The 13,440-nt window shown below is 43.1% G+C and overlaps 1 protein-coding gene across 2 annotated transcripts; it reads left to right on the forward strand.

The window, feature by feature from the left end:
- Nucleotides 1–82: 82 nt before the first annotated feature.
- On the forward strand, nucleotides 83–11,685 carry COPS5 (COP9 signalosome subunit 5). Of its 2 annotated transcripts, none has more exons than XM_080938813.1 (8): nucleotides 83–301; nucleotides 2,996–3,230; nucleotides 3,883–4,011; nucleotides 4,678–4,743; nucleotides 5,525–5,610; nucleotides 6,761–6,872; nucleotides 9,408–9,556; nucleotides 11,449–11,685. In XM_080938813.1, the coding sequence occupies exons 1-8, from the start codon at nucleotides 210–212 to the stop codon at nucleotides 11,531–11,533; spliced, it is 954 nt and encodes a 317-aa protein (XP_080794939.1). In that variant the 5' UTR covers nucleotides 83–209; the 3' UTR covers nucleotides 11,534–11,685. The 2 variants fall into 2 exon arrangements, with proteins under 2 accessions (XP_080794939.1, XP_080794938.1); XM_080938812.1 differs by having other exon boundaries at nucleotides 123–552.
- Nucleotides 11,686–13,440: the final 1,755 nt, after the last annotated feature.

Here is a 13,440-nt window from a genome sequence, read left to right on the forward strand (position 1 = left end):
AGTCTGCGCAGTACGAGCCGAGACGCCGGACTCCCTCCTGGCAAGCCCACAGCCCGCCCGCCTTCCGGCGCGCAAGGCCGTACCATTCCCACAGCGGGACTTCGCGTCCCTCGCCGTTCACACGTACGGATTCCCGAGCCAGCATGTCCTCCTTTCATCCGCAAGACTATTCGTAGCCGAGCCAAGCCGACCCTTAGGAAGCGTTTTTTATGTCGCTGCGCCGCCGCCGCGCCCCGACGCACGAATGGTCTGGACCAACGTCACCTCCGGTCTCAAGTGTCATGGCCGCCCTGAGAGTCTAGTGAGTGTGCGTCCACGGTGGGGAAGGTGCGGAGCCCGCGCGCTGAGGCCCAGTAGACTAAAGTTGCATCTTGGTTGTGGAGGCGACAGCTTCTCCGGTCCCTTGGCCATGGCAGCTTCCGGGAGTGGTATGGCCCAGAAAACCTGGGAATTGGCCAACAACATGCAGGAAGCGCAGAGTATCGATGAAATCTACAAATATGACAAAAAGCAACAACAAGAAATCCTGGCGGCGAAACCCTGGACTAAGGAGTGAGGAGGTCCCTGGCGAGACGCAGGGGAGGGGAGGGATGGCGGGACTGTGAGAGACCCGCGACGGGTGGGAGATGAGGCGGGTGGGCAGGTTGGTCCTCTCGGGGGCGTCGACAGTATAGTGGCCACGGTGGGTTTAGCCTGCCCGATCTGTAGAGCCCTACCTGGCCGCCAAGGCCTACTTCGATTCCCCTTTTACAAAGTTTCTTGCCTCCAGGGGGGTGTAAAGGGCCGATTTAGGGTGCTACTTTCTCAACATGATTATTTTTGTAAATCTCACACTGGTGCCTACATGCAGTTTGTTGCAGCCTTCAGTGGATCCCAAACTGAAGAACGTGGCTGTTTTCAGAAATCGAATGATCTAAAAAAAAAAAAAAAAAAAAAAGCCATGAGCTCCCTGTGTGGTTTTTTTTTTTTTTTTTTAATGACTTTCCTCAAATAACTATTTTGGAGATATACCAAGTCGTCTTACGGTTCCCTAAAATACTACCATTCACGTAAGCCAAGAATTATAAAATAAAACTTAGAGGCTCTTTGCCCCCTTGCCAAATCCATGTATCTTTGGGGCTGACAACAAGTCAAAAGAATCTTTAGAGCAAATTGTGTTAAGAGTGAAGAAAAAAAATTACAAAAGGTTGCTTTGTAAACTGTCCTGCTGTTTGCAGGCGTTTTGTTTTGTTGGCAAAGCTGCTAGTATTTTCAGGTTTTATTGAGTTATTACTGTGGACCTGGCACAGGCCTGGAGATTTTCGTGTCAATCAATAATCACGGCAATCCAGTAGTGTGCTTTATTTCCCTTTCTGTAAATAGGAAAATAAACAGATACATTGAGAAACTCACCTCTTGTAGTAAGTTCACTGTACTACGTTCACTGTACTACAGCAATGAACTTAGGTGCAATAGACTGAAAATCAAGTCTTATAACTGTCACCTAAACTGTTGACTGGCATTAGGAAACTAAAGCATCTAAACCTATCTATGAGATAAAGGTTAAACACAGCTGTTAATGATGTCGTGAAGATTAGATAAGGTAATTTATTAAAAAGTTCTGGAAGAACCATATGTAATTAAGCGAAGTAGTGGGTGTTTTTCTCTTTTCCCCGGGTAGATGGAGGAGCCAATTTTTAAATTTATGTCTTGATTTCCAAGACGAATTCCAAGATGGTCTCAGTAAGTTCCGGCTTGTGGAAGCCATTCTTGGCTGCTTGCATCCAGCAGGCCGGTGTGACACCGAGTGACCTGTACAAATGACTTGGCTGATCCTAAAGCAGGCTGTACATTTTAGATGGATATAAACTTATGCCTTTGTAGCCATTTATTCTCACATGCAGGAAGCATCAGTGGTTTTAGTCATGTACAGTGATTAGTCACAGCAAAAAGGATACTAGATCTACTTTTTAATTCCCAAGATGCCATCAGAAGAAAGCCACAAGCTTGCACACTGTTTCTTTGATAATATCTTAAAAGGCAGGTTGATGAGGTTGATAACAGAACCTTAGGTGTTAGTGTTTCTGGGACTAAGCTAAGCACTTACTGTGTACTTTTCATATAATAGATGAAATACCTATTTATAGATATGTTGTCTGCCATGGACATTAAGTGGCCCTACTCTCTCAGTTAGGGAGTATCAGTGTAAGATACAGACTAAACAGGTCAATTTCAGAGGCCACATTTGTAGAAATTAATTCCTCTGGCTCAGTGGGTAAGAGTACTTTCTATCAAGCATGCAGATCTGAGTTCAAACTCCCAGCATCTGTGTAAAAATCCTTGTGTGGATATGTGTGTTGTATGGAAAGAAAGGAGAGGAATATCTGTAAGTTGGTCAGCCAGCCTCGCTAAAACAGTAAGCTCTCAGTAAGAGGCCTGCCTCAAGGGAATGAAGTAATAAACATAGAGGAAAATGAGCTGGGCATAGTGACACGGCATTTCATCCCAGCAGAGGTGGGTGATCAAGTTCCAAGGACAGCCTAGTCTACTGGACAGCCAGGGATATACAGAAAAACCTGGTCTCAAAAAACAAAGTCAAAAAAAAAAAAAAGGTAGAGAAAGACCCCTGTCAGCCCCATCATCTCCACATGACATCTGGTAACACACTAATAAACATGTACCACAGACAATAAATAATTAATTAATAGCTCAGCGAGGTCAGACGGTTAGGCCTAAGGATGTAATCGGGTATAATAATCCCAGATTGATTGAGAAAAAAAATCATTATTCTCTCGCTTCAGTGGTAGATTTAAAATTTACCAAGTGGCTGAGCTGGTGGCCTGTGACATGTTATTTCCAGGTACCCTGTGCTTACTTTTCCCTTTCCTCCCACGTTCCACACTCCCTTCCCATCACTATAAGTCCTTTCAGGGTTTATTTGTTTTCACATAAACTGTCTTTTGAAATTGTACATTAAGTAAGCACCTTAATTCACCGTGTGATTTTTGTCTTGTAGTCACCACTACTTCAAATACTGCAAAATCTCAGCATTGGCTCTACTGAAAATGGTGATGCATGCCAGATCCGGAGGCAACTTGGAAGTGATGGGTCTGATGCTCGGCAAAGTCGACGGCGAGACCATGATCATCATGGACAGTTTCGCTCTGCCAGTGGAGGGCACTGAGACCCGGGTGAATGCTCAGGCCGCTGCTTATGAGTATATGGCTGCATACATAGAAAACGCCAAGCAGGTAAAACACGGTTTCCTATACTAAACCTCTGCAAGCCTCGAGATTACTTCTGGATTTCTGAACAGTTTTTATGTAAAAATTTTTTAAAGTCTTGTGAAGTTTATAATACTAGGTTGGGGGAGGGGTCCTTCCGAGATACATTTTCATCTTTACTGTCAGTTGTATTTAAAATTTTTAAAAAAAGAAAAATTGTAGGCTGGAGATGTAAGTTAGTGATAGAGTTCATGCTTGGAATTCATAAGCCCAGAGTTCAATATCTCAAAAAACAAGAACAAGAAATTTAGACATTAACTATTTCTGAGTAGAGTATATCTATTCATGGACTAAAATGAATTATGTAGGCTTAACAAAAAAAGCTATCTGTGTCTACTTCTGTGGAACAAGAACTAGAATTGTTTCTTCAAAGTGTGTGGTGTGCAGCTCTGTGCAGAGATGTTTGTTCAGCTCTGTGAGGGCGTATAAGATGTCAGAGTGATCGTGTCTGGGCTGAGAAACAGATGAGGGAAAAGATAGTCCCACACTGTGTGCGTGCATTATCTGTTCAGAAATCCCTTACCCTGTTACTGAACCACAGTGCCACATAAAACCTGTAAATGACAGCATCTCTGAGATTAAACCATACCTCAAGCAAGCTTTTCCTTGGGTGTGTTAGGTTGGCCGCCTTGAGAATGCAATTGGTTGGTATCACAGCCACCCTGGTTATGGCTGCTGGCTCTCCGGGATCGATGTTAGTACACAGATGCTTAACCAGCAGTTTCAGGAACCATTTGTCGCAGTGGTGGTAAGTACTAACTGAGGGCTTATTCTGGCTAGTCTGGCTGACGGGTTTACAGACCTTCCTCCCTGATTTCCTTGCATACAATGCTAAGGTTACAGACTTGCGAAACTATGCGTGGATGTTACATAGATGCTTCCATTGAGTTCTTGAAGAAGATTTGCTAAAGAAGGAATACAGGAAACAGCATGGTAGAGAATGAAGCTTCTGCGTTGCTCTACCCATGTCGTCTCAACCTTGCTGTACCTCACTCTGTCCCATAGGCATTTAATCAGGGTTGACTGAATTGGAGAAGCAGAAATGGCTGGAACCCGTCTTCTTTTATGTGTAGAGTGTTTTAAGTGCAATCTGGGATTCTTAGGAGGAAACAAACAAGTCGTTGATCTATTAAAGGGAGGGGGGTATGGGAGGGTAGTTTTTTGGTTAATTCATCTGTTTGTTTTAAAGACAAGTAGCATGCACAGCTTAAATAATGCTAAACAAATATTCTTTGGTGATATAATAAGTCTAATCACTAATTAACTAAAGTATTCCTATTTCACTGAACTTCTCTAATTTGGTTATTTTCAGATTACTAGATCAGTGTACGATATATGATGCTATATTTGTTTATGGTTTCTGATGCTGACTCAGCGGAGCATACAGCTTCTGTTGACCATCTGTCTCTTTTAGATTGACCCAACCAGAACAATATCTGCAGGAAAAGTGAATCTTGGTGCCTTTAGGACATACCCAAAGGTAAGTTGGATGGAGGGGCTGTGAAGGGACAAGGTCATGTAGTCTAAAGTTCTAGGGTTACGAGTGTGACATCTCGGGTGGCATGGTCATGAGCACCCAGGAGACCCTGGGGAGTCAGTCCTCTCCTTCCCCTGGTGTGAGACAGGATCTTCTTTTCACTGTGTGCAGCTAGCTGGCTTATGTGGCTTCTGTCTCCGCTTCCCATCTGACTGACCATAGACAGCTGGAAGTACAGATGTGCACTAAACAGGCCTGTGGTGTGTGGGTTCTGGGATCCAAATTTAGCTTCTCACGTCTATCCACAAGCCTTGATTTCAGTGCCCACAGCACTAGGCAAGTGCTCTACCCCTGAGCTATATACGCAACCTGTATAATAACTTTTTTTAGTGTAGAACTCTTCAAATACAAAGTTGCAAACTGCTACAGCTCATGTCAAACACATTTATATGTTAATCTTGACAGATGTAGGATGTATTTACCAAGAAGCATTTGTGTGCCTGTGGCATTTTGACAAGTACTAGAGAAACAAGCTGACTTCATTTCCTTTCCTGAAAGGAGCTGTGGTCAGCGTAGATATTAGCACAGGTACATGGGTGGCAGGAGCAGTCCTCTCCTCTGCCTCCCTAGTGCTGAGTAGCGTGTGCAGCACCAGGCCCACCGGCGCTAAAAGACCGACGCTTACTATTTGGCTCTTCTGCATTTGGTCCCATTCTTTAAGAAGCAGCAGAGAAAACTTTGCCTTTTGTTATTTTCAGTTTTCTGTTTTCTCTAATTTATTTAGGGTTACAAACCTCCTGATGAAGGACCCTCTGAGTACCAGACTATTCCACTTAATAAGATAGAAGATTTTGGTGTGCACTGCAAACAGTGAGTAATTGAACAGTTGTCATGGCTACATAGCGGAGTGAAGTGTAGGGTTTGGGTATGTCGAGTGAGGCAGACTCAACCTCCCACTGCAGCAAGTGTCAAAGTCCAGAACCATTCAGTCAAAGCCTTATTTCACACTTGACTCAGACAAAATGCATTTTATAATATGTAATACCTTCGAAATAATAGGAAAAGAATATGAATTTAGGATAATGGTAAAAGTGCTTAATAATTCTTCTCTTTTTACTTATGTGTTTTCCTTAATAATTATTTTAATCTAGCTCATTTTCTTTCACATAACCATAAACAGTTTTTCCATTGCACAAAATACTCAGTCCATAATAAAATTACCAATTGAAACACATATCCAGGTACAGCTTGACAATAACCTGTTTTCTGCCCTTAAAGTGCAGTTTGGGAATGGTAGGATAGCAGAGTGATTGAAGCTACTTGATGCCAAGGCTGACAGCCTAAGTGTGCTGTCGTGTAAGTGCCATGCTCTAACCTAAGTGATTGTGCCACTGAAGCATCCAGCAACGAAGTTCAATCCCTAAGACCATACAATAGAGAGAATTAATTCCTGCCACTTGCTCTCTGGTTTCCACATCGTACGTTCATGCACATGGTACTCATGCACACACAATAAATAAATGTCTTTTTTAATGCCTATTTTACTCTTATCAAAAATGAGGGCAGTCTGTAATGCTTTGTAAATATCTCTCACCATCTTAGCTCCTGCACATTCACCCAAACTACTGCCGTCTGAAGCCCCAGCAGAGCACTCAGCACACAGCTAGTCTTCCTCTCTCTGCTCTCACCCTAAAGGTGAACCGGCCAACCTGGTCCTGTGACCATGTGTTAGAATTGGTGAGCTCAATAACACAGCTCGGGAACACACGTCATTTCGGAATTCCATTGCTGCTGGCTTCTTCGGAACTTTGGGGCACTACAAAAGGAAAAGGCCATGTATATGAACCACGAAAGGCTGGTGGGCGGCTTTAGAGTCAAGGCACCTAAGACAGGAAGCACTAGTCAGCTGTTGCTCAACTATAGGACTAGAAAATATAATTTTGCTTGAGTGTAGCAAAACTTCTATCCAATATAACTGCATTTTTTTTTCACCTGCCAAATGTGTGCTCTTGTTTTGTAGATATTATGCCTTAGAAGTCTCATATTTCAAATCCTCCTTGGATCGTAAACTACTTGAGCTTTTGTGGAATAAATACTGGGTGAATACTCTGAGTTCCTCCAGCTTGCTTACTGTGAGTACTGGACTTGTTTCATTTGGATTTTGTTTTACTCTGAAGTCCAAGCTGATGCATTGTCAACTCAAACTTATGAAGGCCAAAGGACGTATGAGATATTTATATTACAATTCATAACAATAGCAAAATTGCAGTTATGAAGTAGCAATGAGATAATGTTATGGGGGGTCACTACAGCATGAGGACCTGTATTAAAGGATCAGTGTCAGGCAGGCTGAACCACCAGCCTAGTTAGAAATAACAGGATACCAAACAAAGGAAACAGAAACGTTCCTGAGCAAGTCTAGGTTCTCCTTCAGGAGGTGTTGGGAAGTCACTTGACAGCAGACGGCAGCTCTGGCTTCTCATCTCAGGGTGTTCACAGACAAAACACAATGTGCACATTCCTGCACACTCTCAGTGTCCCCTGTGTTTGACAGGCTTTGCTTAGGTCCCATGCTCATCCTTAAGACGTGCTATGGACATGTCTTAAGGATCTGATGAGTGACTGGGCCAAGGTAAGGGGCACACTGCTGGGTGGGAGTAGAAACAGCTGTTTCAGGAACATGTGGATGAAGCTGTAAAAAGAGGTCCTGGAAAGAAATCTGAAGATCATTATAAATCCCAGTCAAAGAAGAACATTAACTCAATACATCAATAGAATCTAAAATGGTTATTCTTATTATTAATGGATATGTATTTAATAGGTATATATTTAGAACTTAGCATTTGTGTTGTTTTTACACTTTCTGATCAAAAAGACTACTTCATGTGATACAGTATAATTTGAAATAAACGGGGTTTAAAAACAAATCTGAGGTCCTCAGTGACCTGCAGAACGTGGTTTGTCCCCGCTGCTCAAGACTTAGGCTTATACTTACTGCGTAGCCAGGGATGGCCCTGCAATTCTGTCTCCACCCTCTGGAGCTGGGATTGTAGGTGTGTGCCATCACATCCAGCTGTAGTGGCTGAGCCTTTGCCTGTGCAAAGTGGTGGCGGGGCACTTGGTGTATCACTAGGTTCACTACAGCTGAGACAGCGCCTGCCTTGATGATCACTGGTGTTCATTTGGTGCCTGATATTCTTGGAAAGACTCAGTTGTTAGAAGTAGAATTAAAACGTGCAATCTGGGGCTGGAGAGATGGCTCAGTGGTTAAGGGTACCAACTGCTCTTCCAGAGGTCCTGAGTTCAAATCCCAGCAACCACATGGTGACTCACAACCATCTGTAAAGGGATCCAATGAACTCTTTCTTCTCTGTGTGTCTGAAACCAGCTACAGTGTACTCATATACATAAAAATAAATACATCTTTTAAAAAAATACAGCAAAGCTTGTGAAGAAATGGAACCTAAAAGAGCAAGCTGGGCACGTGTCTGTAATGCCAGTCTTTGGGACTTGAGAGGTTGAGTCAAGAGAATTGGGAGTACCAGATCTTCCTTAGCACACAATAAGCTTGGGCCAGCGTGGGACCATCTTGTTTTAAACAATGAAGGAGGAGTGCAGTCACAATAGCAAATATGTATCCCATGTGCCAAGCACTACAGTTTATGTTGCCTTAGAGACATGTATATTGGACTAGAAGTGACACCTGGTGGCAGGAAATGAGAACACTGGGGCAACAGCAGTAGAAGCAGGCAGAGGACCTGCTTGGTCCTAGGACAGCTGTCCCTGTACCACCATCGTAATGCGAGGACAGTAGGAATGACAAGTCTCATTAAAAAGGGACTTCACGCTATAGCTGGGACTGCCTTGACGACACTTACAGAACACAGAGTGAGTTAAGGCACTCACCACAAAGTCTGGTGACATGTGATCCTTAGAAGTTTGGTGGAAAGAGAGAATTGACTCCTGCAGATTTTCCTCTGACCACACGTATGGTGTGGCACATGCGCACACAAACACAGAGAATAAATAAATAAATGAATGAATAAATAAATAAATAAATAAATGCCATGCGGTGCAATGCAAACGTTTTTAAGGGCTGGAGAGGTGGCTCATTGGCTGCTTGTGCAGAGGTCCTAGGTTCAATTCCCAGCAATCACGTGGTAGCTCACAACCATCTGTAATGAGATCTGATGCCCTCTTCTGGTGTGTCTGAAGACAGCGACAGCGTACTCACATACATAAATAAGTAAATCTTGGGGGGAAGAATTTTAAGTAAAAAATAAAAATGTTTACTTGGGTAGGTAGTAGCAGCACATGCCTTTAATCTCAGGACTGGGGAAGCAGAGGCAGCAGACCTCTCTGAGTTCAACGCCAGCCTGGCCTATATATAGTGAGCTCCAGGCCAACTAGAACTACATAGTGAGATCCTATCTCAAAAAGTGTGTGTGTGTGTGTGTGTGTGTGTGCAGAGCGGGTGGTGTACCTGGAGTTCCAGCTATGCAGGAGACTAAGACCAACTTGGAAAACTAGCAAGACCCTATCTCAAAACATAACTATAGTGGGTACTTGTTTTCTATGCACATGGTCCCTGAAAAAAGAATTTCTATTCTTTATGGTAACATAATGTGTATATGTAGTACAATGACACAGTCCTACTCTCTCCACAGAATGCAGACTATACCACGGGGCAGGTGTTTGATTTGTCTGAGAAGTTAGAGCAGTCGGAAGCCCAACTGGGACGTGGGAGTTTCATGTTGGGTTTAGAAACACATGACCGCAAATCAGAAGACAAACTTGCCAAAGCTACTAGAGACAGGTAAGGACTTTCAGTATGGTTTACTTTAGGACACTTTAGGATGGTGTCTGAATATTATTTGCTTAGCCCTTTTAAAAAGTCACATGTCACATATGTAAATTTTAAATTCACACTTTGAAATATTAAAGGACATTAGGCAAAAGAGAAAGCTCAACTCACAGATCTAGGAATATCAGAAAATGCCACGTCACCCTTACAGGTTTAGTCACAGGTGTACAAGGAAAATTGGTCCCTGACTAAGGCTTTGTTTTGTTTTGTTTTTTTGGTGGGGACGGGGGTGTCTTACAAAGGCGTGAAATTTGCCAAATTTCGGATTCCAGAGTTATCATGGAACAGAATTTTCTCTCTTAACTCTTTGGGCTACGATTATTCTTTCTGCAGTGTTTTATTGTCCTGTATTTTACTTCCTAAGTATCCTTGGGATATGTGCTCTGGTAACTTAGATGTGGCCTTCTGATGCAGGTACCAAATGGGGTTTAAACACTAACATTCACTGCCACAAAAGCCTGAGTTTAAGTATGATATAGGCAGAAGAGAGAGAGAGCATGTGCACAGCTGGAAGCCGGCTCATCCCCGTCTATTCCAATACTGTTCTGTGAGGCTTCAGGGGCTTCCCTCCTCCGCCCCGGCCCATTCCACTCCTGGGTGATGTTTTCCTTAAGCTCGCTTTCTGTTTCTTGCCAAATTTGAAACACATGACTTTCCTTCATCTCCTCCTGGCCAGAATTTCCACCCATATTATGTTTTTCTCTTAAACTCCAATCAAATTGTCTTTGGGCATTTTTTTAATAAGGGGGGGGGGTTGATCCATAGGAAGGGTGGAGGGAATATAAAGATTATCTGGCAGCTGGAGTCCTCTTTGGTAGACATACTTCATTGTGCGGTGAGATGGAGCTCAGCGTTGAGCACCCGCCTGCCGTGCACAGCCTCTTTTCATCCTTAGCACCACAACCAAAGCATCTCCTTGACCTTCAGAAGGCCACGTGGCCCCACTGAGGCGCGGCTGCTTTAGCTGTCCTGGTCTGGAACTGGTGCTTTACCTGTATTCGTTCCTCAGTGCTGACCATGGCACGTGGCACCTGGGTTTGTTTCTCTGTTTTGGTTTTTGTTCATTTTATTGTTTTCTTCTTCCTCAGAGAATGTCTTCACTTTTTTCTTTGTTTTTAATTAGGGCAAGAAGGGTAGTAAAGAGAATAGAAAACTCCTTCCTGTGAATCACTGTAATAAAAAGTGAACTTCTCAATATTGATGTAGCTTTGTCACCACCAATGACCTGACTTTCAAGTATCTAGAGGATATTTATAGTTAAAGAAACAGAACCCTTTAAAAAAATTATAGGTTATTCTGAGGAATAACAGAATTTAAAAATTCTTTTACATTTATATGTGTGCCATGCATGTGCTGTGTGTGTGTGTGTGTGCTCGCGCATGTGTGCGCACATCACAGCTATGCATGTGGAGTTCAAAAGACAGCTTGTGGGATCTGTTTTCCTTCCATCACATAGTTTGAATTCAAGTAGAAAGAACCTTTGCCCAACTGTACCATCCTGCCAGCCCCTGGAATAAATTTGTTTAATAAACTACGGGAATCTGAGTGTAGTTATTGAATAATACTATACAGATCCATAATAAATGTATAGTTTCAGAATTTTCCCAAAGAGTAGCAAAATTAACTTATGAATTATACCAAAGTTAACAGTTATTCTTTTACGAAAGAACTAGTTTAATAAGATACATAACAGGCAAAGCAGAATATTTTTTAAAATGTAGGAAAAGGTGTGATTTGAAGAGTGTGAATAAAATGGAGTCACTCTTGGGAAGTCAGGATGCCATGAGGGAAGGAGTGAAGTCTGGAACAGCTCAGTTTGTAACATTATTGCTTCTTCTTTCCAGCTGTAAAACCACCATAGAAGCCATCCATGGACTGATGTCTCAGGTTATTAAGGATAAACTGTTTAATCAAATTAACGTTGCTTAGTTACCACTGAGTCCTTTTCCTCAGAGCTGGTATGTGGAAGGAAAAGAAGCTCAAGTAACACTTAACCCGGTTCCCAGAACTCAGATAAAGACTACGGTGCCGTGTGGCGTCCTGAGCATTAGCAGTGTAATAAAGACTATCACACGAAAGTGTCCTGTGCTTCGTGGGTGAGGTTGCTTTCGGTGCTCTTGTTTATGGGAAGAAAAAGATTTACTAGACCTCTTGTGTGTTTCAGATCCTGCCTATCAAAGTAATCAAAGAATCTTAGCACTTAATCACACCATGGTCACAAACTTCTCAGTTTTTCTTGTGCCTTCTCTTGACAGTCTGTTAGTAAAAATGTAACTTAACTTGTAAAATAGCATCTGACTACAGAGCCCTGACTGGCCTGAGTCTCACTGTGTAGCCCAGGTTGATCTCAGACTCGCAGCTCAGCCTCTCAAATGCAGGGATTACAGGCTCACAACATCACTGCTGGGTTCACAGTTTTATATCCCTGTGAAATAACATCAAGACCTATCATGCTTTATTTTACTGAAAACCACAAAAACAGACTAGAGACAGCCAAACGTGGTATCTACCAGTTCAAATATTCACCAAGTGCCTTTCCCTGACTGAGGGCAGGAGCACTTTCTAGAGCTCAGTTAGCAAGTTAGGCGTGGCAGCATTCATACAGAGCTTGGTGGAGGCTAAAGCAGGCTGCTCTGGAGAGAGTGTGGCAGGGAACTCCCAGGGAGGAATGCTTGTTCCAGAGCAGTTAGTGAGGTAGGCTTGCAGAAGCTTTACTTGAAGGAAAGTAGGTCTATCCAGAAAAGAGACTGGGAAGGTGGTCATTGTTACGACAGCGTGTGTAAGATTGGGGCCGAAAGTGTGGAAGTGTGTTTGAGTCAGTCTTCGTGTTGTCCAGTTGCATTTGGGAAGTACCAAGGGAGACACAAGAGGTAGGACAAGAAGCTGCTACAGGGCCCCGTGGAGCCGATTCCATCAGCACTGAGAAGTCTGACCAGCAGAAATGTACAGCGTTGTTTTCTCTAGGGACCAGTAAAGGCTGTGTGAGAAGCCGTGAAGAAGTAGAACCGTGTGGTTTTAATAGGTAAGAGGGTAAGACTGTGACACAGAAGTGTTTGAAAAAACAAACTGTAAAAGGAAACCTTTCAAAGGGACCTAAGAAGGCCAGTGAGATGGATCAGTGGAACCCACACAAGGGAGAAAGAACCAACTTCACAAGTATCCTCTGACCACTTCTCTGTTGCACTGACCAAACACCATGACCGAGGCAACTCGAAAAGAAAATTTAATTGGCTTATGGCCTAAGAGAGCCAGAGTCCGTGATGGAGAACTCACAAAATTTTTGGACACCCTTTTATGGAAAAATACATTCTTTTTTCACATACCCTGATTACGGTTTCCCCTCCCCCCACTCCATCATCCAGATCCGCTTCCTGTCTCCCATTAGAAAAGAACAGGCTTCTGAGAGATAACCAAACACAACAAAGTATTAGATTTGTTTTTAAAAATCACAGTGAAATGGGACCAGACAAACAGAAGAGCCCAAGACCCACTCTTGCACACGCTCAAGAGTCATAAAAACACTAAATGGACGCCATGATACGTAGAGGAGCTGTGCGGGCATGCTTGCTGTCTCAGTCTCTGTAAGCTCATACGAGCTTTGTCCGGTTGAATCAGCCTTGTTCTGGTGTTCTCCATCTCCTCCAGTTCCCACATCCTATCTACTCTCTCAGCATTCCCTGTGCTCTTAGGATGGGGATTTGACATCCCACTTAGATCTGCTGCAGAAGGAAGCCTCTCTGAAGATGGCTGAATAATGAATGTAGCAGAATGTCATTAGGAATCATTTTGTCACTATAAAACTTTTTTAGACCAGTAAGTAGTATTTGGTTCTGCCA

Source organism: Micromys minutus (genome assembly GCF_963924665.1).
Source record: "Micromys minutus genome assembly, chromosome: 26".
Lineage (NCBI taxonomy): Eukaryota > Metazoa > Chordata > Mammalia > Rodentia > Muridae > Micromys > Micromys minutus.